Here is a 27,548-nt window from a genome sequence, read left to right as displayed (position 1 = left end):
GGTTTCAGCACAGGCCTAGAACCTTCTCGCCAGGAAATGCTTTGGTTTTTGAGCAACTAGCTCGAATCGCAGGTCGCCAGTATACTTGAGCTTATACAGCATCAAGCAGCAAAGCGGCATCGCCTTTCGAAGGCTCTCGGATATACAATCCTAAACCTACGACCAGCAAACTTCAAACCTGGCCGGTTAGTATAGAGCACCGAAGCGAGGCTAAAAAACATGCCTACAGTACAAGTGTTCACCAACTTTTCCAACGGCTACATTGTCGAGTTCGCGCCGGTCGATGCAACCGGAAACTTCACCAACGGCTACTGCGAGAGCTGGCTGCTCCTGCCCGGCGAGAACCTCTGGTCGCCCGCAATTCGCGGGTTCCTCTACATCCTCGCAATCTGCTACATCTTCATCGGCGTGGCGATCGGCAGCGACGTTTTCATGACTAGTATCGAGGTGAGAGCGCTGATACGGTGTCATGTGGTATTGGGTATAATGTTGTAATGACTTCAATAACTTAACTTAAGTGCTTTTGGATCACTGTTTTTAAATGACTTGACTTGGCTCAAGTCAGACACGATCTGTCCTAAGGGGGTCCTGGTCAGTTTTGTATTTATTTAAGTTAATGACCTGACTTAAGTGCACTTATGTCACTACTTTTAAATGACTTGACTTGGCCCTTTTTTGGGGGGTAAAATGACTTAACTTTTACTTCAGTCATTAAGTCAAATGACTTTGATAAAAATTAAGCCTTTAACACTTTTGGCAAAAATGGGGCTATTTATCGCAAATTTTGCAACTTTAACGATTAACTTGCTTGTTGTTTTTTTGTTATTTTTAGTTTAATTATTGCCTAAAATCGGACGAGTCTACCAATTTAAATGATTTATCGTCTGATTATTAATCAGTGATTTGACTTGGAGATGACTTGCTTTACTTAAGTTGGACAACTAATAACTTGGGCTAAGACTTGACTTGCTAGTTTGAAAACACTTTTGGGACGTAGTAATTTTAAAATAACTTGTTTAAAGTTTAAACACTGGTGCTGAGGTGTTTCAATAAGTGCCCAGGCTCGGGAAAATCGGGTTGTGGTAAAAATGACTAGAAAATTTGCTCCAAAACTGTAGTTCCAATCTAAATCTGATCGCGTACCATCTATAGTGGCATTTTCTATCACTGGGTACCACTTTTTTTTGCATTTTGTTAATTACCACGTTGTTAAAATAGAAATAAATTAAAAAAACACTCCCAGCGCTAGCTTTTGGTTTTAGATTAATATGTGGATTGAGGGAATATACCTCAAGCAGCAGCAAGGATTAATACATACGCGTTAATTTGAGAAAGCTCCACATAAGACCTGAAAGCGTAACACCAAAATAACCTTCGCGCACCAATAAATGTATATACGTGTACCGATTTATATCCACCGCTTAAAAACTAAACAACAGAGAAATTTCCACTGAAACTCTAGGTTCGTGTAGCTATGAGAAACCCATGAGATTCGCTTGGCAAATACTAAACAGATCGTTTATTAAGGTGGGTGTAAGTAAAATGGAACTATAGGGGTGTGCTATAGATATGACATAGTTCACGGGTTACATCGAGGTAAGACTTAAATGCGCTAATTAATTCTCGAGGTGAGGTAAAATTACAAAGCTAGCATGTTTTGTTGGCGAGACTTGGTTAGCATAGTGTGAAAGAAGTACATATTTCTCTATTTTAATTAAGTCAAAAAAGTTGTCGTCGGGTACAATTCAGGGAAAAATTTAATATTTAATTTCGAAATGTGCTGCCAACTATGAGTAAAAATCTATGGTATGATGTAGAAAACTGAATGAATATTGTGAAATCTGCTTAGTAACATTTTTTATGTATAACAAGTATAAAAACTCCAAAGACGAAATGGGTAAAAATTGAAATATTTCTTACTAACAACATAAAAACTTAAATGTCGTGTGAACAACTTTATTACAACTAAATTAAAAAATCGCTTAAATTTTCCGCGCATACGCATAGCATGCACGTTTTTAAAAACACACATTTAACTTTAAAATACACATATTATCAAAAGTGTAGGTTTTAGTGACTTAGATTGCATAATAAATCTTTCCTGATTTTCCAAAAAGTTTTCTCACTCCTTTTCCATGTTACAGGTGGCTTTCCTTTAAAAGCAGTTTTACAGCTGTAGAGTCGATGACCTTTAGAACATATCACAATTGGTTAGGGTGGTTTAGTGAATTTGGTGCTCATGTCTTTCACTTGATTTTAAAAATATTAAAAAATTATCTGTTTATGTTTCTACAATTAGCATTAATTTTTAAACTGGTGCGAACATAATTACGCTTAATGGCTGTTTTTATATTATCAAATTTTGTATTTGGTCCACTCAATTGGAAAACTTATTTTTGTAGTATCAAATTTTGGTGAGTTAAAAGATTTACTTATAAAAATATAGCCGTCTGTTTACAAAAAACATTACACAATCAGTAATTGAAAGTTTAAAAAAATATAGATAAGTTTGGTCGCTTTAGTTAAAATGCCATAATCCAAGCAAAAGGCACTATTTTATCTTATTGAACTGCATACGGACTTAACTTGTCATTTTAATCAAAGGGTCGCCTTACGAAACAACGTATAAACCATGTAACATGCAATATTGATGCGTTTGAAATGGTTATCCGATTACAGAGCCGTATAGAAACGTCACGTAATACCTCGAATACTGCTGTTTAATTTGTCTAAAGACAGTGCTTTAGCAACGAAAGATGTCGCCCGTAGATGGAATTATGTGTAGGGATGCGCACAATAGCGAGAGCATTTCTTGATCGATAAATCGATTATTGTAATAATTCCGATAAATGAATATTATTGTGATTTGCCTTCCCCACAACAACATGCCATTATGCGACTGTACTTTTCTCGCCATAGAAACGTTTGTACTGTTTTAATGTCTCATATAACTTACTATTTTATGATTTTAAACAATATTTGGAAATATCCACGCTAAACGACCAAACTTGTGGGCTATTGGCATAGGCTGTATTAACTTTAGGAAAACCAATCTTTTTGATTCACATGACTCTGGTTAATTTATCTTAACAGCCGAAAAATGGATCTCATGCCACACACTGTTAGGCCACTGCTTATAGTTGTATGTCGTAAAAGATCCTGAAACTCTAAATGCACCTATGTTTGTGTGATGAAATTTTTTTTAGCTATTGCACTGTTGCATTATAAAACATACATCTGTTGTTGATGTGGGCTTTGTCCTCCACCGTGTATAGTGGAAATCCCGTTAAGCAATACTTTTGAAATTGTTCTTTACAAAAGGTGCGCGGCACATTTGGTAAATGTTGTGTGTGGTTGGTGTTGGCTTTTTGTCGACGATTTCCATATACTACCATTGGGTGGATTTTTTTCGAAACGATACTTTATAATGATCTGCGACTTTTCGCGATTCTGAAATGAGATGTGTCGTCTTTCAAGAGACATTTGTCGAATCAATTTACACAGCAAATTCGACAGAAAAAGAATTAACGTGGATTCCCCGTTCAGCCTTTCGCTTCCGATCCGAGTCAAAACCACCTGGCGATATGTGACGTCAGCAGCCGTATCCGTTTACTGTCTTCAATTTAAACAGCCTTTTGACACGGCGTTGAAACATGATTTTACAACACCGCGGCCACGAGTGTGAAACCCCGAGCGGGAACTTTAAAAGGTGTCAACCGCCTGAAACGATTACGCAACTTTAGCGATTGACGTTGGCAAACTACCGCACCAAATTCCCAGTGTACAATTGACATATTTGAAACATCTTTATTATTGGCCAGCGCATCTTTTTCCAAATCGATCGCTAAGTGCGGGTTCGTAAATTATGTTAGGGTAGAAAGGCCTAAGATTTAAATAGAGTCGTCACAAAAGTGTGTTAAAACGTAACAAAGCTGTACGTTCAAATGTGACGTCGCAAAGAAGTAACTGTCCTCGTGTCCCTCTGCTTGTTCCGTCCCTGGTGGTAAACACACACATGTGCATATTTAATTCCGATTGTACACACCCAGTCACCCATATATATGCATAAACCGTGGATCGGTTGCACTTTGCACTTTATCATGTAGTTCAGGGCTTCTTTTTACGCATTTCTCAATGGACCATCAAGCCTATTTCATAAACCCGTAATCCTGTATGATACCACCAGGCACCCAAAAATCATTTTGTGGATAAAAATATAGTAAACGGCTTATTCTCATATTTAGATTTAAAATTCGAAAATCGAAAATATCCTTTAACTGCTACTTTCTCTAATGCGGATAGTAACTGTTTATATGGGTTCTCACAACATGCAAGTTATGGTAACGAAAGCATAACTGCGTTAAAAATCGTGAGAAAACTTTTATAGGACACCGTGGACTGTGGGAGTTCATGAAACTATAGCTAAGAAGCCCTGCTGTGCATTTCTGCCATGTCTTAGTAAACCATAGGTCTTCTGTGCAGAAATGATTCCGACAGGGTCGCAATAAAGAAGTAGAATTATATAATTTTTACACCCAACCCTCGTAAATCTCGCCAACCCAATCACGGTGACCAATCGTTTCATCACTTTCACACATGATCGTGTTCACATGACCCAGGTGATCACGAGCCGCAAGCGTACCATTGTCACGTGGGACGAGGAGAGAGGCGAGAGCGTCAAAACAGAGGTGCTGGTCTGGAACGAAACGGTGGCCAACCTGACCCTCTTGGCCCTGGGGAGCAGCGCTCCTGAAATTCTGCTGGCCACGGTTGAGACCATCAACGAGATAGCTAACGACTCGAGCAACTCAGATGGCGGTCTTGGTTTCTACACGATTGTGGGAAGCGCCGCTTTTAATATGCTGGTTATCACGGCTATTTGCGTGTCGTCGGTGTCCTCGCCCGACGTGAAGAAGATACGCGACCTGGGTGAGTCTTTTCGTTTTTCTCTATTATTTAAAATATGGAGTATATATGGGGTTTAGTGGTTTTCGAAGTTTTTCACCTTGTCGAACCCGTTTGACGTTTGTGTCTTTAAAAAAACGAAGAAAAATTTAAAAAAATGTTGTACATTAATTACTCTTGACATTCGAGCCAGTTCTCATATAAACTATCGTTTTAATCCTTAAAAATTGAAATGTACAATAAAATCGATACGCGACCTGGGGGAGTATTTTTATTTTTCTCACATTCAAAATATAGGATATTTATAGGATTAAGTGGTTTGCAAAGTTTTTCACCTTGAGTATTACCAGGTTGACCTAAGAAACCTGCTTTTTCCGCTTTTTATTAAGGTTTCTACTAAGCGTTTTTGGACCCCCCCCCCCCTAAAACTAATCCACGTACCCTCTATCGAAATGGGATACGCGAGCAAGTTTATTTTACTGACACTTTTTACGATTTTCCGTAACAGCGATTTTAAGAAATCGTTTCTAACCTTTATGTGATGAGCGAGAAAAATGTTTAGGTTTTATTAAGTGCAGCGTAAAAGCTAAAACCACCATGCTGCACAGGAAAATTTAAAAAGTGTTTTACTTAGTTATTTTTTTGCGATCCAAAGTACATTTTTCCACCTAAAATGGGAAAAAAATGAACAAAAATACTTGATATATAAGATATACAAGCTTTCTTGCACGCTAAAGCAAATTATGGCTTTATAATACAAAAAATATTACCTTTGTAATTTGGTTTAATTTTAATAATTTTGGTAAAAGTAATGACGTCATTTGGTGTATTTTTGCCCAAAATATCGATATCTGTGTTGTTATAAAATATCAATTATCGGACATACCTAGTTTAAACCATAAGGTAGAACTCAGCGTTTCTCAAGTTTTGGGGGGGTCAGACTACAATTGCCTCTCTAATAGAACGAAGGGACATATCATTTTTTTAACAAGAAACACAATATATACGGTAGATTAATTCCTATACGTCGATAGTCGAATGAAATATACTTCCTGTACACAAAAGCGGTCAAATGGCTTATATTGCGAATTAAACTAAATGACGAGAAGGAGGTGCTTCGGCATACAATGGATCAGTCAATGAATTTTGTGTTTTGCTGACCCCTGTTTGAGAATCACTGTTTCATATCTACTTCCGAAATGATAGCTCCATGAATAGGACAACGAAACGTGGGTACGGAAGTACAATTGGTAGAAAATGGTGTTATGTTGCTACCTTGTCTGGCGGCAACCGTTTGTTCGGAGGCTTAAAGTTTGTCGTTCTATGATTTTTACCCGTCTCCATTTTAGTTAAAACAAACGACATGTCAAAGTGATAAATTGCGCTTCTTTGTGAGCGGTGGTCCAGTGCGATTTGCACAATAAGTCTACGGCGTTGTGGAATAGATATACGGGTCTGGCAACTGGCCGATGCCTTTCCTTTTGACTTTTTGACTTTCACGAAAGGTCTTTTAACAAGACAATTGTCGTAGAGGTAATTAGCTGTCTGAAATTAGTTTTTTTTTTGTTATACACGCAAGAATCAGTCGTACAGAACTATTTTACTCATAAAGACTCCTTTTTTTTACTTTTCTTGAAAATGAATAAAAAGTCTTTAGTTACACTCAGCGCTTTTCACATATTATGTAACTTTATATTGAATTATTTAAACGTGGCTATAGTTTTGATTTGTTTATCTAAATAAAATGCTTTATACACTCTTCAAGTTAAGGGTTACTTATTTCATATTACAGCATTCAGGTCGATTTTTATTGCTGCTAAAATGACTAAAATTTTCCTAATATTCTAAATGTACAAGATTGAAACTTCTCTACTACCACAAGGCAATATGCTAAAATTTTAAAAGTACAACTCATGTGTTGTATGAAAGTTGGTGTATTCTTAAAACTCGAGTCGCGGTTCGCGAACATCTTTACATTTAAAATCTCAAAGACAAACATTCCCTTAGAGACAGCGTAGCCTACACAAGCAAAATGTTATTATTAGGCGGAAGCAGCTGACTTTGATCACTCCTTGGAAAACCTTTTAAATAATAAACATATCCATGTATACCCTTATCCATTAGTGTCAATGACATATTTTGCGATTTTTGGTAGCGCTCATTCTTGCACGTTTCCTCACTTGCAGTTACTTAAGTTCGTCGCAGAGATAAAATAAAGAAAAACGTAACGCGATAAGGTTCTTATTTCTTACATTTGACTAAAAGCACTTCTGCTAGAGTATTTTGCTGTTACTGATCAGGAATTAAGGTCGACATTTATCTGGCAAGGGTCAAGGTGATTTCTATAATTCACATATTCAGTGCAACATTAAAAGCACTTCATTTTTATTTTTACGCTGTCAATTGACCGTTAAGTGTGGAGAGCTTTCTATTTGAAATAAAAGTAAAACAAGGAGGAAAACAATTGATACAAATACTGCCATACTTATCAGTTTATTGGATTTTACTTTTGAGCCTCTCTGTTTAAGGTGAATTAGTGCGAATAATTCTATATTTTTTTGATGACTCTGGAGAATTAATTTGCGATATTGAAATTGTTATATAAGAAGGGATCACCCATTTTTTTCTTAAAGAACCGTAAATCTATAAGACTTGTCAATCGCGAGCAGCGTATAAAATTTGTGTCGAACTATATTGATTTGGGTAATTTTTGTTATTAAACGTTGGGAATATAAACTAACATTTACCCAATATATACTGGGCTTTATAAAATTGACGTTTAGAATTTTTTTAATATTTAAATTTTAGGAGCACCCAATAAAGATTTGCCATAATAAACTTTTAATGACCGTACATTATTAGGCAAATAAGCCACAGGCCGCAAGAGATAACACCACCGATCCAATCTGGCCAGCTGGTTGTAGTCTGGCAACCCCTGTTATAACAGGACACAAGCCACGTTTTATGTGTAATTCTTTGGGCTGATAGATATTCCTAGAAGAAAGTTCATGTTAATAATTTATGGGATTTCTGCTTATCATCATACGGGTTTCCTTTCTCTTTGGCTGGCATTTGAAACCATTTTTTGTTGCTCTTCTATAAATGGAACATCTGGTTGGTTCCTGAGAACCTACAATACATTGACCTTGGATCGAGCAATGATTAGGTCTGGTAAAAGATAGCCTAAGCAGTTAAACCCAGTGACGCAGTTACAATAATATAGCGAAACACTGGCGTGTCTTGAACACAACAAAATTATCAATTACATAAATTGTGGGAAACTTTTGCGCTATTTTGATTGAGTTTTTTGTACATACATAACAGTTATGAAAGGCATATACATATTAAAATTTAAAAATAATTTGCTTGGCGAGCTGATGAAAATAATTTCGAATGCATCTCAATCCTGAATGTAACCTTGTCCTCTTAAAATAATCCATCGTAACTCTAACAAGATGGATTACATCAGTTCGTCTTGGATCCGGACAAAGTTGACGACAGTGCAGTAATTTGTTTGTATCACAACCAAAAATCAACAACATATTGTATGCCGTGTTTTAACGACATATCCAGTTATTCGTTGTTTTTAAACAAAATCATGTTTAGCAATAAATATGATAATTTATTGCATTTGAAATAACAGCAATATACAATGTAGATTTGTAACTTAATCATCTGGATACTATAGGTTTAGCAGTAGTCTATTTCTGGGTGTTTTTGTTACCTTTGCGTTCTGTTATCCCCGGACCTAAACCATACATTTGCCGAAAAGCAGAATTAAATTACTGTTATAGGTTGTGTTACTATAGGCTTTTTTCTCCCAAACACGTGGCTTGTACTACTGACTTGTCACAAATTTTCTGTCTGTCGATCAATGGGAAGAAGTCAAGCCACATTTTTTGTCTATTGTTTTTTTTACCTATAGTCCTTTACTTGAAATAAAAAAAAGGATCGAAAGGTCTTTAGGCAACAAAAATTAATCAGGTCATCAGTGATAATCCAGTTGTTATCAACCTTCATAGGTTGTGCCACCCTTACATGGGCCTTTTGCTCTCCACATACCCCACCTCTGTTCACGGAACGCTGCCAACCCCAAATTTAAGTGCGTCTGACTGGTTTAAATTCGTGCTGTGAGGAATATAGATCCACGGCTAAGAAATCCTGGAGTAATAATAATCTCTATTCGTGGTCGCAGGTGTCTTCGTCCTAACGGCGGTCTGGTCCCTTTTGGCCTACGTATGGCTCCTCGTGGTTCTGCTGTGGAGTTCCCCGAACATAGTGGAGCCCTGGGAGGCCTGGGTAACCCTGCTCTTCTTTCCCACCCTTGTGCTCACAGCCTATGCACAGGATAGCGGATGGTGGTTGCACAAGTTCACGAACCGGGCCAGCGTCGACATAACTCCAGCGCCGACCGTCGCGATACAGGATGTGCCTGTCGTAAGTTTGACTGTTTTCTATTTGATTTATAGCTTATAATGTTCAAGTCGTTTATCTAAGAAGTACATAACGTTAAATTACAGTAAAAGCGTAAACCGTAACGTTTAAGGATATATAACATTTCTCAACCCGTGTATTTTAAGAAAGGTATTTAAGAAGGTTAAGTACTCTTTAAAATAATTTTGTAGAATAACATTCGGTATGTTTTTCTAGCCAAAGCGACACTTTTTCTTACATATTGTCGTATCGGTAGATTAAGAAATCAAGCTCGCAATCTGTGACGGTTAAAATTTCATCTACTGAAAATCTTAAACTCTTAGGTTGATACCTCAAATTTCGAAGTACAACTTGCCAAATTTTGAATATAAAGTTTATATCCTTTAGCCAATTTTCGATAAAATGTCATATTCACATCAACGACTAAGGTATGCGAAATCAGTTGGTCTTTCAAGTGCTAGCTAAATTACCATCGAAATTTTTATGAGTAGAGGAATTCAAAATCATTTCCTATAGGCTATATCGGAAGCTCTATCTTCTGAGCAACCAAAACAGGTAAATAAAGCTTTTATTAAACTTACTGCAATATTATAGGCTTGCCGTTTCAAGTTATAAGATCATTGTCGCATATGTTGATTATATACAAGATTTTTTTTTAACCGATGTTTTACTAATCCAGACTTGGACAACTAAATAAGTTTAGATATTTCATTCGCAAAATGCGTTCAATAATACAATAATTTTATTTGTGAATTAGTTGCGTGCTTTAATTTCAAGAGTACCAATATTAGTAAAGGAATCCACTTTGTCTTTCAGATCGTTGTGCGAATAAAATGTGGTTTGAACTAAATTGCTTGTGACGTAATGAATGTCACTCTGGTGCACGTTGTAGTTTAGTTTTTTGTTTTCGACGAATTCGGTAATTTCACTTCAAAATTTAATTTGGAAAAACGGAATTGCTCCAGTTTTATTTTTTTTCTTATGGAATTTACAAAAATAAAATGACTCTTCTTTGTTAAGTCGCTGGTTTTGTTTGCGGCATTCTACATGTTAATTTCCAGTAGCAAATTATAACGCCCATAGCGTGTGTACGGCTGAAAAGACGTTTTGTTCATTTTTGCGACGTAAAAGCTGCAACGCAAAAGCAGCAATCGGAATATAAAGTTACCGAGAGTGCAATGTCCATTGCACAAACGACAGAGGAGGGTCGCGTTTCGCGTTGTGCGCGTGCGTGGAAGTGATTACACAACAGCGCTAGAAATCTGGGGGTGTCTCTAGGAACACTGTAGCGCAACGCAAGAGACACATCGCGCAAAAAGTAAAAGGTTTACAGTACAGCAGCAGAACTGGAATTGTGAACGGTGGCGAATAAACAAAGCCCAGTGCTATATTACAAAACACAAAACGTCCCTTACCGCCCACTCATGCTGTACTTTCGCATCAGGTTTCAAACGGGACGGCAAAACGCCGCGGCTCCGTGTCCATCCGCATCCCGTTTTCGCCAGAGCGTCAGCATCGCTCCAACAACGACCAGGAGAACAAGTAAGTTAAGCAACGGCGGTAGGGAAACCCGACCCGCGGCGCTGCTATTTCGAGCGCCGTCGAAGCGGTCACGTCGTGTCGTCACAATGGCACTCGCGACCTCGCCGGATATCACCGCTGCGCTCATCTCTGGATAATTCCATGTCGTAGCTTGCTCGAACGAGCGCAGCGCACAATGGTAAACTTGCGTGGGGCCGCCGCACGAATCAGCCGTTGGCGTGCGTTTTAGTTTTTTTATTTCAATCGTGGATTTTTGATGGCTGCCACGCAAACTTGACAGACGCCGCTATGATGGAAACAAACCTGGCGCTTTCTATTACTCATGTGTTGTAGTTACCTATAGGTCAGTTGACTGGTGTCTGGCTATATTTATGTCCGGCTCCGGTAATTGACTTCAGTTTTTTTGTACAAAATGACCTGGCTTGAAGTCTTTCGCACAAATGACTTGGCATTGACTTTTTGGTTTTCATTGTATGATTTTTTGAAATAAAAACGCCTTTGTTTTAATGTAATTTCTGAAAGACATTTTAAGTCATTTATAACTTTTATTTTATAAAAATCATTTCACAATGATTTGTTAACAACACTGTTATTACTGACGGTGAGGTAACGAAAGGCTCAAAACTTAGGATATAAAAGGAACCCTAGCATTTTTGTCCCATATCTTCTGTAGTCCTAGTTGTCGAACATCGCCTGCTTTTAGTTTCTGTAGCAGAAATTGAGGGTGGTAGGCCTACTTGTAGGAAAGTTCATATTAAAAATCTTCCATTTAAAATAATTCCTGTTTTACCCTAAACTATTTTTTATTCGTAAAAAGTCAGCATCCGCCTTTAGATCGTTTTACTGTCTTTTTGAACATTTTAATGCGAATTCTTGTGTTGGTTTTTGCTATACAATTGTAGGTAATGACCTTTTTGTATAAAAGGTGGGACTGAAATTGCTCGTGTTTTTTAACGATATTGAAAAGTATAAAAACACACCTATGGACAATATAACCGAACCGCGTAAACGAAACAAATTCACTTATCGCCGCCTCGCAGTCTTTCCCATGATGATACCCAATTTCTCTTTAGCAATGATCCGGTGTACAGCGTTAACGGAGACGCTCGAAGCAACCCGGCCACTCCGCGAACAGTGCGAGCCAGAAAGTCATCGATGACAACTCCGAGGTATTAAAATGGTTTAGACAGGGGTGAATTAATCGTTATTCAAAACAAGTTTGTGGTGGGGATTGTGAATAGGTAGGTGGAAACCAGTCGTTTGTAGTCGGTTTAAAACATCCCGAACCCGACTCCTGCAGAAAAACAATAAACTTGATCCGACTTCCGAGTTCGACTTCGGCCAATTTACCGGTTCGGACTTCACAGTCCTGTTTTACCCCATGAGAGTAACTTAATACTGAAGGCCAAACAACTCACCCAACCAAATAACGTTGGTGGAAAATATTTACCCATTTGTTATTCTGCCTTTCAAATTTACAGCTTGTGGCCTTATCGGTTTGCGAACTTGCTACAGCTCAAGCGCATGTCTTACTAGTAGTCTAATATAAATCCCGAGTACTGAGTCCGGATTCGACTCGCAGCCCTGATGGCGACACAGAAAGTTTTCACAGTCGATACTTCAAAGGTCGCCAAATTAATAAATTCTCTTCAAAATTAACGTTGTGAATTGGCAATAAAAAGCCATAAATCGACAAACAAAGCTCTATCGTTAGGCCAACGTTTGTTTGTATTTTGTAAATATATGTGGGCATGTTTATGCTTTTCATTTACCAAACAACTTTAATCAAATTTTCAAAAATATATTTCTCGAAACGAAATGTTGCTAATATTTTACTTTTGTTTATCACCTAAGACACTGGATTTTATAGCGTCACGCATCTTGTCATAAAGCAAAGTTTGCGCCTTAAATTTTCCTAGCTTGATTTCTAAACTTGTGAATTTGTTTTTAATAGTCAAATTGAACTCGTTAACACGAGAAAGTCAACACTCCACACCCCTCACACGGTTTCTACTCCCGAACCGATCTACAAGCCGTTTGCCCGAGCCAGGTAAAATGTTTTTATAGGTGAGCTTGCGTAAGACTGTTCCTTTGCTGAATCCCACCTCTGTACAAACTGAGTGATTTCCCTTTACTGATTTTTCTACTAAAATGTCTGTCGCAATGGTTTGGTGTTTACTTGAAACATCGGCTTTTTTATTCGAAATACCAAATAACATTTCAAACATACATGGTAAAAGTAATAAAGGATTGGAGTCATGTTTTATAGTATGGATAAGGTTCATTCCGACATTTCTTCGAAATCTTTTTTTTTTTCGTAATAATAATTTTATTTCAGAAAACTGTAAGCTTAAATTTTTAATTTACATATAGTAATGAAAAAAAAATTAAACCAAGGGTTCTTATACTGGAGTCCATGGACCCCCCTGGGTTACGTGATCTGGATTAGACGGGTCCATGAAGGCTAAATTTCATTATTATGGTAGAAATAAAAAACAAGAATCAATTTTTTAAAAGAAAGAGGGTGAATAAAAACAACTTTGTTGCTTACTCTTCGAATGAATTTAGACTTGATTTCAGTTTCATAATTGTGCATCAGTTCGACAAAAAAAACAGCCGGGGTCCGCGTTAAAAAAGTTTGACAACGCTAAATCTATAGCCTAAGCATAAAACAAACTGTATAACTTGTAGTTCTTTTCAAAAAAACAACTATGGAAAAAATCTCTGTGTTTATTGCGATTTAACGCCTTTTAACTAAATAGAGGCAAAGGCCCTCGTTAACGATTGAACCGTCACCCCCCACAGGTTCCGGCATGCCGCCATTCGTTCCTTAGGGGGGCGGTCCGTTCCCTCCAAGCTCCAGGTGTCCACCGACCTGGCCGGGAAGTCGGCGTCGGCCACATCGGCCAAAAAAGCGGAACCCCGACTCTTGGGCATCGTCTCGAAGCTGGCCCACATTCGGAAACTGTACGCCAACAACTTGATAACAGGTAAACACCAAAGGACTGTGTGTAAAACGCAAAGTTTTAACCATTTCTGTTGTATTTTCGAAAGATTTAATAAGCCTTAAATTTAGGAACATTTTGAAATTTTAGATTGCTTGTTCACTTTTTGATATGTTTTATTTGGGTGCTGAGAACCCTTATAGTTATAAGATAATGAAATGACCAATAGCTGCGCAAGTTTAGGTTCATCATTACTTTTGTTATTTTTAAACGCACATGTAAATTCAGACGCCGAACAGTTTTTATAAATCTTGGCCTATGGATCGGCCGAACTAAACACCAAATACAGAAAGGTTAATTGCCAGATTATTGTCAAACATACGTTACTTTTAGTAATCAGCAAAGCAGCTGTTTTTACAAAACAAGCGCAATTTTTTTACAAAACAAGCGCTTTAAATGTTTACTATTAACCTATGACTTTCATAGCCTTCCCGTTGGAAAGAATGGGTAAGTACATTTGTCATGTCGTGTTATCACAAGTTTTGAACCCAGCATGAATGTACGTATTGTCGTCAGTGGTGCATGTGTTTCATGTGGAACCAGCGGTCCCCAAACGTTATTGTATGCTTAACGACGTTATTGTATGCTTAACGGCGGTTTGTCAAAACGTTTAAACAGTAGCATTAAAAATCGAAGGATCCAAAAGTATTCTACGCAAATTGAACTCTTTCAAACTTTGCGATCAGTTTGGCAAAACAGCATCTTGATAACATTGCTCTGCGACAGTATGAGAAGCCTTGTACAATTACGGAACAGGTCAATGTGTTTTGTTTTGCGACAAGGTTATATGTTTAGGGTAAACTAGATTGTTGAAAATTACCCTAGTAGTCTAGTGGGCTAAAGTTGATGTGTATAAATGACCTGTATTGACTTGAGTGTTTGACAAAAAGTAATTAACCTGAATAAATTAATGAAGATTTAGTCATTGAAACAAATGGCTGAAAGTAAAACACTGAATTGATAATTGTAATTTAATTTGGTAAATTTGTTGGCATGCTTGTCTTATTTTTGTATATTGTTCATTGTCTTTGTATATTGTTCATTGTATTTTGTATAAGTTTAGTTTGAAGTGTGGTTAGGTGAAATAATGGGAGAAATTGAACGAGTTTATCTATTTTAATACTGTATAACATCTCCCTCTCATGCAATCGATGTAACTCGGTCTGATTTGCTCTGGCAATTTCTTGTAGTTGGACTTTACATGAGTACAAACTGAGTCTTGGAATTGGACCTAACTTTCTGTTTTCCTGAAATTCGCCCTGTCTTGAAGAAGACGTCAGCCACCTCAAAATACCTAGTGTACAGCACTTGGTAATGTAGATGTTGTTGTTTTAGACGAATCAAGCGGCAACCTGTCTTTTGCCGCCTCGACTTACGCAGTGTTGGAAAGTGCTGGCACCTTGGAGATCGACGTTCTTTTACATCGCAGGAAAAGGTAAGTTAACTGATCCCAGCGGTCGACACTTTGACAACGGTTCGTAGCGTTTGGTACGAACTGCCTTTAAATGGCATAGGGTTGAAAAATCAGTTGTAAAAATTTATTGGTAATAAAGCAATTTAGTGGCAATATTGTAATACGGATTTGTTTTAGTTTTAGAAGACGAGGAACTCTTATAAGGGAGTGCAATTTACTACAGGACTAAATTATGTTATTTGTTTAAGGTATTAAGCTTTTTTTAATACTAAACTCCGGCCCCGACTGCTATGTTAATAAACAGTGCTTGTACGTCTTTAGAATTCAAGCTATAAATAAAACGCGTTTAAATACAAAACAAAGCTTTTGTAAAGATCAGCCTTGGGGAAGGCATTTATCTAGAGCAGTGGTTTTCAACCAGGGTTCGGCGGAACCGAAGGGTTCCGCTAGTACAGGCCAGGGGTTCCGCAATTTCTAAATTGTGCTAATTGAGGTTTGTTTATTACACTTGGGTTCCTCGAGCCAGTGGAATTATTGCACCGGGGTTCCTCGAGCCAGTGAAATGTTTCCATAGGGTTCCACTCTAGCAAAAAGGTTGAAAAGCACTGATCTAGAGTTGTCTCTGTATCCGACTAGCGAATGCGTGGGTTAGGCTTTTGGTAAAGTCAACAAAGGGGCGTTATCGTTATGCTACAAACTGTTTCTAGAGCACAACACATTTTCACGTCCAATGACGCAAATTGCAATGGTTTATTATGGTTTCCAGCTATCCGCGTATAAACACGCGTCTCGCCAAAGAGGCGAACTCGAGTGGGCAATAGAGCGACTTCTCTGCTTTTGTGTACTTTTGCGCAGAAGTTGCCAGAAACTTTGCTCTCGCCAGCAAAGGAAGGCCGTGCAAAAAGCGCGCTCAAAATCCGTAGAAACTAAAGCCCTACACGAAATCACAACATACACAGATACACAGGGCGCGAAGATGTTTGCGTAAGCGTAAAGTTTGCTTTTGGGGAGCCTTTCCGGATGCCCCAATTTGCGCTTAACTGACAGATGCTATTCACGCCCCCAAAGTGGCAAAAATCACTTTCTTAAGCCGTCGAGCGCGATCAAACGATTCGCTTAAACCTCCAATCTCATCTTGGACGAAAAACTGCGAGGGATTAGCTCTGAAAGTTGTGTAAGGGCTCGTTTTGTTTGCTTGACAGGCCGAGCGGCCAGACCGTGATCCCGACTACTAACAAAGATGGTAAGTTCGACACCCAGGTCGTCAGCGGCGTTACGTCAGTCGATTACGAGACCCGCGAGGGAACGGCCAAGATCAACAAGGACTTTCGCTACACGGCCGGAACTCTTGTGAGTAAACGCGAAGGCCCTATCGGGGTGTCGTCGTCGACCTTTGCTATTTTAGTCGTTTATTTATGGCTATATCGTAATCGCAGTTATACTAACGGCTATACTGCCGTACCTACAGTAGGTCTTGGTTTTAACGAATTGCTACCACTTTTGTGAATATTGTTGCGCAAAGATTCAAGGTTTTGATTTAGTCTTCAGTCAATTACGCATTTAAGGTGAACTTAAGTGGCCTAAATTTAAAATTTGGTGTTTTAGTTAAAAGTATTTTTTTACCTAAATTGTATGCGCAAACTGTTCTTTGTTTTGTTCGTGACGGTCGCCATGTGAAACATTGTTCGAATTAAAACGGGTTTATAATAATAGCTTAAAATATTTTTATTATGCCAATGACTTGGACTGCCACTTTACTTGACATATGTTGTAAACGCACCCAATCTGACTTAAGTTATTAAGTCAAAGTCTTTATTTGCAGTTGATTCTGGTTTATCACATTTCTTCCAAGAATTTGTTCAAGATGTCCCAGTATTACCGGTCGCTTCATGCTGGAATAAACCAATTGACCGCAGTACGCTATACTTACCTGGTTTTGTGCATTGCAGATCTTCACGGAAAACGACTTTGTGCAGAAGATCTCGATCCCGATCATCAACGACGACCAGTATTACCCCGACACCGACTTCTACGTCATCCTTAAGAACCCCAGTGGGGACGCCACCCTGGGTGACCCCTCCGTCAGCAGGGTGACAATTATCGACGACGATCGTAAGTATCAAAGGAGCCTATCTAATAAAGTCAACACTTTTTTAAATTTCTTGCCAATGTCTTGCAATAAAGTCCTTATCGGCCAATTGATACATAAGCATATTACAACCTAGAGTTGTAATGACAAACATTTCTAGATAAATCCCAAAATATTTATGGTGGCTTAATATTCAAAGTGTTTTTCTGCAGCTTGACATGTAAGCCCATTGCTCTTGGTTTAATATTAAAGTGAGTTATTGAGGAAATTTTATAATTTAAGCTTATTGTTTAGTAACTTTTTATGTGAAAACGCCGTACGTTGAAAATTTATTTCCTTCGTTTTAATACTGTTTGTTAAAGAAACGAAAATATATTTAACCTACTGATATAAATAAATTATATATTTTATGTAAAATGAAAAAAGGAGAAACCTGTGCTTGTTGCCAAACGATCTCAACTTTTCATATTGGACACTGTTTCGTCGCGTAAAACTGTTTGGCAAAGTTTTACCTATTAAAACAACTTTACGTCAATTGGCGTCGTATATAATATGTCCAGTTTCGTAAATGGAAAATTAACATAGTACTAAATATGCGTATAAGGTTCAGTTTTGCTCCTTTTCCATCCTTGCAGTATTTGACCGCTTGGCCTTTGGCAGCATTTTAATCAACTTAGTTGTTTTTTGCAGGACATTATTAAAACAAAGTAACAACTTACGCTAATTTGATTCAGAAGTTACGAAATAGGTTCCTATCTATATTGGAATGGCAATGCTATTTAGCCAGGCGCCTCAAAGAGATCACAAATGGTGCCTAATATTTTAAAAACTGGCCTATAATGTTTTCTGTCTGTTCTTAGTTCCTGGCGATTTTGTCTTGGAATCGTCCCAGTGCTATGCAGACATGCAGAAAGGCGAGGTGACCGTTAACGTGCTAAGGCAAGGAGGCTGCGATGGGAACGTGTCGGTTCATTACGCAACCATGTAAGTTGTCTTGTCTGGAGCTGTAATCTTCCGTTGTTCGCTCGATAACTCTGCTGTTTTCATGAGAGTTATTAGCAATTTATTTAATGGATTGTTGCTGAATCGGCGATCCTTTATGTTGAGATTTACAGTGAGTTTGTTAAAGCGCATTTTGATGTAAGCGCTTTATGACCTATTTAACTGCGTAAGCATTCTATTTGAATAAGATATAAATCCACTTGTGTAAGCCTTTGTGTTAATCATAAATTCCTGTACACTGATAAAGACTTCAGTATCAGAACGGATTCATTAGTTTTCAACTTGCATGTAGGGTTGCTCAGAACTTTTTCTGTAAATCGTTGCACACACGGACTATGTTTTTCTGTAAAAGATTGCTTTTAAAATTATATTACCCGATTAAAGGAATAAGTATTACAATTCTGTTATTTTTAATCGTTTTTTCTTGAAAACATTTTTTTAAACGCCTCTTTATATAGTTAATACTTTTACTGAAGAATATTTGTAGGTATACACCAAATTTCTCTGCTTTAGACTGCCGTACACGAAACATTTCTTTATTTTCTTACAAAACGCGGGATTTTTCCAGGTCTTTCCTGAAAAAATCACCCTCCTTATTGTTGGAAAACTGATGGCACTGAATACACATTTATTTACAAGTCGTCCGTTAACAAATAAACCGTTAAGTCAAGGCGAGATACAATATTTAGCATTACGTGTCTGGTTTTTGAGTATCGGCACAGGTATAAGATTACACATAAATCAAAAAGTGTACGAAGCATGCACAAAGCAACGTCTTTTAAAGGAATGAAACCCGTCTCAGAGATTTGTTTCTTATCGGTTGTGCAGAGCCTTCTCTAGGTTGAAACTGTTTATGACACTTTGGAGAAATATCTAATGAAAAAAATCCATTTATGATAGATAATCGATAGGCGTCTTTCCATGGCGATTAATGGTCTAAGCCGACCAGAAAGCATTGCGGCTTTCGCTGACAAGACGATTCCTTTTATTGATAGATTCGTTTCCAGAGGTACAGATTATAAAAGGAAAGTACGAATTCCAAAACAGCGGCGGCTGGCAGATTAGGCTGCAGAAAAATCGTCACTTATTTGACTTTATTTTGTGTGAAAACGCTTAAGTGTGAGAAACAACATATAAAAGTCTAAAAGTTAAAAAAAAATCCTGTGATAAAAGAAATGTGAAACAATAACGGCCAATCTACAATCAGTCATATTTTTATTAAATCTTGAAAAATTGCAAATGTGAAGAAAAAGTTTTGTTTCCTAACCATAAAACGCAAGAATTGCCACAAAGCCTTTAGGTTTTTAATATGTCTTAATTAATAAACCAACAAGCCGGCAGACTTCAATTTTTTTAACTGATTTAATGTAATTTTGTCGACAGAGATGGAACTGCTCGGGGTGGTGAAGACATTGGTAAAGAAATTGACTACGTACAAACTAACGGAGTCCTCACCTTCAAGCACCAAGAAACCTCCAAGGCCATCACGGTCAAATTGAACAAAGAAGTTTCGGTATTTATGCTGGTGTTTGTCGTGAATTATAGTAATCATAGTGTAATACTACATTAAGGGGAATGTTCGCCTTCAGTTGAACATACACTAGGGCTTGAATTTATTGCCATGTCTGTTTTTATCCAATACAGAGTAGTATTATCCCTTGGAATAAAATTCACCAAGGTTTTGATACACATTAAAAGTGACCTATTTTATTTTGATTAATAGAATATAGTTGCTCATATATTTATATCTAATGGATCAAATAGATATTTTTATTTATGGTTTATTGCTTCTTAAAGTCTTTTTTAACCACCGGCAAAACAATCAAAACGTATTTTTTGTAACTTTATCTAGTTGTAAACAAAATTTATTACATTTGTGCAGCTTTTTTAATTTAGAGAAATAGTCTAAGTTGTCCGGCTAAACAGTTTGGATTTATTTGAATTTATTTTCGTGTAGGATACGAAAAACTTTGTCATCGTTCTTCGAAATCCCAGCCAGGGATCCCGTTTGGGAGAGCACAGTGCGGCGGTGGTGAACATAAACCTGGAGACTGCAGGTGCGGTAATGTTTTTATGTAATGCATGGTTTACCTTACGAGAATTTGTCTTTAGCTAGGGCACCCTTTTCCAGGTTACTTTACCGTATTTATGGTGAACAAGGTTTAGCTGTTGAATTTATAATATTACATGTCCATGTGTGGAATTGTGAGAAAAAGTTATACCTATAGTGTTGTAAGGACTTAAGTCAATGCCTTGACTAAAGTGCACTTAAGTCACTGTGTTTAAATGACTTGACTTATGTCGTTTTGGTAAAATGACCTTGACTTTTCTTTTGTACAAAGGACTTGACTTGGACTTAAGTCTTTTGGACAAATGACTTGGGCCAAAGCGAAGTGTTTCAATTTAACAATTGATTCTAAGGTCATTTCAAAATATCTTGTTTACAACACTGATTATACCATTACCCATATAAAGAATTTGAAGGTTCAAATGCAATATTGTAGTAAAATTTCAAGTGTTTTTTCAGGTATAAATGCACTGAGTCGCGTTCTGATTCAGGAAAATGACGCTTCGTGGGCCGGTCAGTTCCGCAGGTAAAACTTTGCTATTTATGAATAAAGGTAAAATTTGCACTTTCCTAATCGGGTGAGGTTCGCTAATTACGATGGCAGCGCAAAGCATTTATTTGTATTGAATTTCCTTGGATTTTTTTGCAGCGGCACATAACGAACTGTTTTGCTCTCTAGCGCCTAATGTGTACAAGAATAACTATCGAGTATTTTAAGCAAATTTTACCAAAACAATACAATATACGAGTAATGCAAAACTATAGACAAAAATACGGTATCACCGCTTTGACTATAATAAAATGCTAACTATTTAATTGGAAGTAGATAAAACAACGTGGATTTTGATTAGATAGCTATTTGTATAACTTGCATGGCTTAAAATAACAATCTTATAAACATAAATGGATACTTAAAAATCAGCTATGACCCAGTGCATTAAAGGAATTTAAGCAATTGCTGGACTAGTGATGAGACAACTTAAGTCATTTACCTAATTAATTCAGTTATTTGCACTGATAAATTGCTCTCTTTCTTTAAAAACGCAATTTAAAGAAAAAAGTTTTAACACGTGCGTACTTCAAGAAAACTTCGTTGGAACTATGATCGTGCGCTAAAATTACGTCAATTAACATTTTAGCATCAAACAACGGTAAAGCGACTTTCCCGGTGTGACCGGAGGTCGTGAGTTCGAACCTCGGCACAGGCTAATTGTTTTTCAAGCCTGGCCTTGCTCGCACCATGACTATGAGCTCAGTTGTAGGAGCAACCATGCCCGTATGGCCAGGGGTCGTGAGTTCGAACCTCACCGCAGGCTTTTTGTTTTTCAAGCCTGGCCTTGCTTACACTGTAACCCTAATGAATAATTTCTGTAAGCCACCACAACGGCATGAAAACACATTTGTGTTTATGTATATGTTTCAGTAAAATTACAGCAACACATTGTTTACAGCATGGATGAAAGTAGAACAATTTTTTTACCGGATCCTATAAAAAATCTTTATACATCAAACAGTCATAAAACAGGCAACCTTAAAAACTGCTGTTTTCAGTCTAGCCTTGCGCGAAAATGTAACTGAAATCCTAGGGAAAATACACTCTAACCACTGGTTTCATGTCCCTTTTTGTGCAGAGCAATGATCGTTGGAGGGGATGTTGACGACGAGGGAGTGGAGATCCCTCCCTCCAGTATCGAGTATGTTCTCCACTTCCTCTCCATGCCATGGAAGGTCCTCTTCGCCTTCTCGCCGACGCGGGACGCCTGGGGCGGTTATCCCTCCTTTGTGGTGTCGCTGTTGCTTATTGGAGGACTGACGGCCGTCATTGAGCAGGTGAAACGAACGCTGAAATGCATTATTTTAAACACACAAGCTTACACAATGTTAGTTATGAAATACACTATATGTAGAGGAATCAGGTTGTACTATATAAAGACAAATTAAAAAAGAAACACAATTTGACCTAATAAAGCACGGTTGTGCGAAAGCTTGTCGCGAATTGAAAATAGTTTGTCTTTATATAGTGCCACCTGATTCCTCTATCTAGAATTATACAAATATACTGCACTTACAAAGATATATATGTATAACATTAAGGTGAGCACCGGGGTACGACATTTGGGTCATTTTAACCTAGGGAATAATTAAAAAAATACTTAATATACCTAAATATTTTTTTTTTGCCTTTGTTTTGAGGTCTGTCTTACTTTTGTATCGTGCTCAACATTTAAACAAACTTATCCTTTAATACTAGCTTTCTAAAAAGATCTCACCGCCAAAAAGATATTATATAAGTGAAATATGGGCGTCCTATATAAAACAGAGATGCATTTAACGTTTTCAGACATTTGTATACTCTCTGAAGTCTACTTGACTGAATGACTATTGTTGCAAATGCGCTTTTTTGAACTTTGCAAACTAATCTTGTGACAAGGCCAAGTAGAATAATGTGTTCTGGCCTGCAGAGGTTAAATCTAATAGAGTCCGACTCCGCCCAAAATGTAAATTCGAGTTCGACTCCAAAAGTCAGAATCCGGAAAAAAAATCCTATCCGTCGATTCCCAAGTCAGGACTTTACAGCCTACATTTTACACACTTAGGAAACTAAAAAGATGGATATGCAATAAACCTTTTATAGGAGTGTCATATAACTCACTCACAATACGTGGTTGGAAAATATTCTACCATACGCTTTTCGGCCCAATACAATTTGCGGCCTTTCGAAAATTTGGACTGCGCACGTCGAACTCGAGACTAGGGTGGTCTTACTCGAGTCCAAAACACGGCAAATAAACCGACTCCGTCGAGTCCCGATTTCAAATCTGACTCTTTAGCATTGCTAAGGTCCACAAATTCCTCCGTCGATACGAAATGACCAAGATAACATGTGAAGTAAGAAAACTGTTTTTCCGTCTCCAGCTTGGCCACCTTCTCGGCTGCGTGGCCAACCTCAAGAACCAAGTGACTGGCATCACGATCATCGCGCTCGGCACCAGTTTGCCCGACACTATCGCTTCGAGAACGGCAGCTTTGCATGACGACTACGCCGATGCCTCAATTGGCAACATCACGGGCAGTAACAGGTACATTTATTAATCAACCTTTTTTAGCAAGATATTGTTAAACTCTTTGCAAAGAGTTTTTCCATTGGCTTATACGTTGCACAGGTAGTCATTTATCTATACCTCGTACTGTAGTATTAACATTTGTTTTCATCATTAATTACCGTGCAATTAATATGTGATTGTTGTAATGCATATCTGATGATTGTTGTAATGCATATTTCGGTTTAGAGAAGACGTTCTTAAACTGGGGTACATGAACCCCCTAGGAGTCCGTGAACTAGTTTTAGGGGGTACATGAAGGCATAATTTAAACATTGGTGTACATTTAAGAAGTAATCAATTTTCAAACGGTTTTCTACTGACTGTATTTATACTACATTTTACTTTCTCATTTTTTAGACCGAAATCAACAGATTTATGAAGTTTATTTGTGTTGTGATGATAATAATTTATGACGTCATAAGTCAAAAAATCTAGGGAATGCGCCGCGAAAGTTTAAGAACCCCTGGTTTGGAGTTTGATTCTTGGTATTATTTTTTTGTCTTTTTTCGAATGTAAAAGACAAAAAAATTCGGGACTATATTTAATCCTATTTTCTTAACTTAAACGCGACATCGGCTTCCAAATCCCGGACTGAAAAAGCTTTGTATAGAGTCAATTAAGACTCGTCTTTCGGTAACACAAATGTTCACTCGCAGCGTTAATGTGTTTCTGGGCCTCGGCCTGCCCTGGGTGATTCGTACGATGACGTACCTGGCAAACGGGCGTCAGTACGAGGTGGACACCAGCAGTCTCGATTTCTCAGTTATCCTCTTCGATTCGTTCGGAGCGCTTTGCGTCGTCGTTCTTCTTATGAGGTGAGTGTTCAGCATATTAATTCCAATTGCTACTGTATGTTTTGATATTTCTCTCGTTCGAAATGTATGTGCCGTTGATATTCGAGTATAACGACAAATAAAAAGGGGTATAAGAGCGTTATATTTAAGGCTTCTTAGTCAATTCAAAACAACATGAGTTCAGAAATTAAATAATGTCGATTCCGACACTGGCCTAATTAACCGACTATCTTTGGGACCCTTAACTTTGTATTACACCTTAACTGGCACCGGTAGCGAAAAATGTAATTGTAGGGATGTCATATAACTCATCTAAATAAGGTGGGCAGAAATATTTCAACCTATGCTATTCCATCTTTGCGGTTTACAATATGCGGGCTTATCGATTACGAACTTGCTACTGCGCACGTTGGATTTAACTGGTCTCGAGTAGTCTTACTCGAGGCTCGAGTCCGGTTTCAGCCAAATAATTCAACTCAAAACGAGTCCCGAGTCCGGCTCAGACTCCATATGCCTGCTTATATCTACGTTACTCTGTCTCATAGTTGTTTATCGTTAATCAAATGAAAGACTAACGAATCAATACTGTCCTTAGTCCTACCAAGTATTTAACGTCACATATTAAAGCGACTGGTGCCAGGTTAAAGGTTGAAGGCGCGTACGACTTTAGGGCCCATGCTAAAATGTGACGTAAAAATGTATAGTGACCAAAAACCCGGTAATTGGAAGAAAGAATGATTTTGAATTTGACCATTTTTGTTTTGTTGGCCCACATTAAAAAATAACAAAAAAACAATTCTTTCTTTAAAATAGCTGTCATTGATTTAACAAAGTTTTGCCGAGTGTTTTAACCCTAAATTAACTTACGACTTTGACTTAACTATTGTGTTGAAAAGAATAAGACGTCATGTAAGACGTTCTATTCTAACTGTGTACAGATCCAGCAAATGTAACTGACATCTTGGTAATTAGGCCTAAAACTTCTTTCAACAACACCATATAACAGTCGATTGGGCAATAAACACGTACAATCGAACATTTGGTATTTTTTCGTTTTCAGGAGATTCATACTGGGAGGGGAGCTGGGCGGCAGGGCGAGGGACAAGTACATAAGCTCCGCTTTTCTCTTCTTTTTGTGGCTCCTTTTTATCTCCGTGGTGTCGCTCCGGGCCTACAACCACTTTTAAAGAAGGCAAGCTGCGTTCCAAAGGAAAATGACGCCCGCGCGCCACTAAGCGACGCCAAATCGCGGTTCTTTGCTACCGGAAGATGGCGCCCGCGCACTACCCCACAGCAACGACTAAGTGTTGCGACCAACCGCTGATTTATAGCTGTACAGCAGGGGTTCTTAAACTGGGGTCCATGAACCCCTTGGGGGTCCGTAAACCAATTTTAGGGGGTCCATAAAGGCCTATTTTAAATATGATTCTATATTTAAGAAGTAGTAAATTTGTCATACAAAACAGTTTATTTAAAAGTAAACCGGAGTATTTATAGACTCTATTTCACACTCACATTTTTTGACCGAAATCAGCAGATTGATAGAGTATATTTGTATTGTGACGTCAATTTATTACGTCATGTTTTAATTTTTTTTTGCCTATACCTTGGTCCACGCGAAGACAAAATTTTAGGTGTCCGCTGTAAAAAAAGTTTAAGAAACCCTGATGTACAGCATCGGATGAAGCTAAGCCGGGCGCCCGTAGCCACATGCAAGGAGATTTTCTGCAGCAAAAACTGGTTCATTTATTTAATGTTTTGCTTTTAAACCTCATTTGTAAAGAAAAAGTCGTTCTCATAACTTTTAATATTAATATATCACTTTTCACGCCACAAAAACGACGCTTTTTTCACTGGACTTGTACAATCTGTGAAATTCAGATGCTGTGTCATTTAATGTACGATTTTCCCTCAAAATTGGACCGTATGCTCGTGTTTTTTCACAAAAAATTTTTACGGGCGATGTTTGTCTCTATTCTTGCAAAAAGCACCAGCAATTCCATTAAAATACACGTCCGCAAGATTTTATGTGCGGACGTTTTACGTTGCAGTAGCTTTAGACTCTGACGAACCTATTCCCTCTTATTTCATGTATAACATTTGCCTACATTTTAAAAAATAGTTTGTCATATCAGCAGACGTTAACTTATATATTTCCATTAAACCTCAATTTTCATATAGCTGGTTTTCCACATTGCAACCGGGCTGGCTTTCTTGCAGATATAACGTACGGTACCTCAGCAGTTACTAAATATTTTGTTTAGTAGATTCACATACTTACGTAGGCTTTGGCGATATAGCACGGTAAGTTGCGAGTTTTCCACATTGTTTGTATTTATATTTATTTCTTCGTCAGTGAAAGTAATCACTTTTTACCCACTTCGCTTATACAATTCTTTCGAACGCTGATTACGTTTAGCGCTTCGCTAAAAAATGCTCGTTTTTTAACACTCGTGGTGTCCTTTTTTTCCTGTAGCACCTATACGCCCCAAGTCGAACCAGTTTTATGTTAACTTTTTGCTTTTTATGGTGAACATTTGCGAGCATTAAGCGCGTTTTTTTCGTACACGATACTGTGTGTTAATAATAATCAATATATAATTTGACTTCTCATGGTTTATTTTTATGACAACGTTTAGGTAAAATGTTGCTCATATTGTAAGGTCGACCGTTACAATGCAACGCGTATCTAAACTTTAAGGTTCAAACTCGTGAATTAAGTTTATCTTCACGATTTAGCGAAGCTGTTGTTCACAAATGACTGTTGTCATCAATGTTATGGCGCTTTTCCTTTCTACAACCAGTATTGTAATGACTTGTGCACCTGAGTCACGGTTTTCAACTGCTTTGACAGGGCTCTCTTTCGGACAAATGACTTTCACTAAGAGAAGAGGTAAAAAAACAGACAATTGACTTGAATTGGTGGACTTAAGTCAAATTATTTGGGTTAACATCGAGTGTTTTTATTAGTTAACAGTTTATAATTATAAAGTTGAGCTGGTTATTTCAATTTTTGCAAGTAAATCAATTAGATTGCTACATGGGTTTTTTTTGTTCTTTACAGTTGATTTATTGCTCATAATCGGTCGAGTATGCCAATTTAATTTTTATCGTTTTATTTTTATGTAGGTGATTTGACTTGGAACTGACTTGCTTTAATAAAGACTTGACTAAACTTGACTTGGATTTCA

General features: G+C 37.7%; 1 protein-coding gene across 1 annotated transcript; it reads left to right on the top strand.

The window, feature by feature from the left end:
* Window positions 1-73: 73 nt before the first annotated feature.
* On the top strand, window positions 74-26,883 carry LOC146167028 (sodium/calcium exchanger 1-like). Its single transcript, XM_083388811.1, has 19 exons — window positions 74-447; window positions 4,620-4,929; window positions 9,101-9,342; window positions 10,784-10,881; window positions 11,955-12,050; window positions 12,836-12,931; window positions 13,687-13,871; window positions 14,313-14,333; window positions 15,222-15,321; window positions 16,503-16,650; window positions 17,250-17,412; window positions 18,250-18,373; window positions 19,775-19,904; window positions 20,349-20,448; window positions 20,919-20,985; window positions 22,091-22,289; window positions 23,376-23,539; window positions 24,220-24,378; window positions 25,418-26,883. The coding sequence occupies exons 1-19, from the start codon at window positions 220-222 to the stop codon at window positions 25,542-25,544; spliced, it is 2,757 nt and encodes a 918-aa protein (XP_083244937.1). The 5' UTR covers window positions 74-219; the 3' UTR covers window positions 25,545-26,883.
* Window positions 26,884-27,548: the final 665 nt, after the last annotated feature.

Source organism: Ascidiella aspersa, chromosome 1 (assembly GCF_963924565.1).
Source record: "Ascidiella aspersa chromosome 1, kaAscAspe10.2, whole genome shotgun sequence".
Classification (NCBI taxonomy): Eukaryota; Metazoa; Chordata; class Ascidiacea; order Phlebobranchia; family Ascidiidae; genus Ascidiella; species Ascidiella aspersa.
The sequence above is the reverse complement of the archived record's forward strand: the minus strand, read 5'-3'. Positions and strand labels throughout refer to the sequence as shown.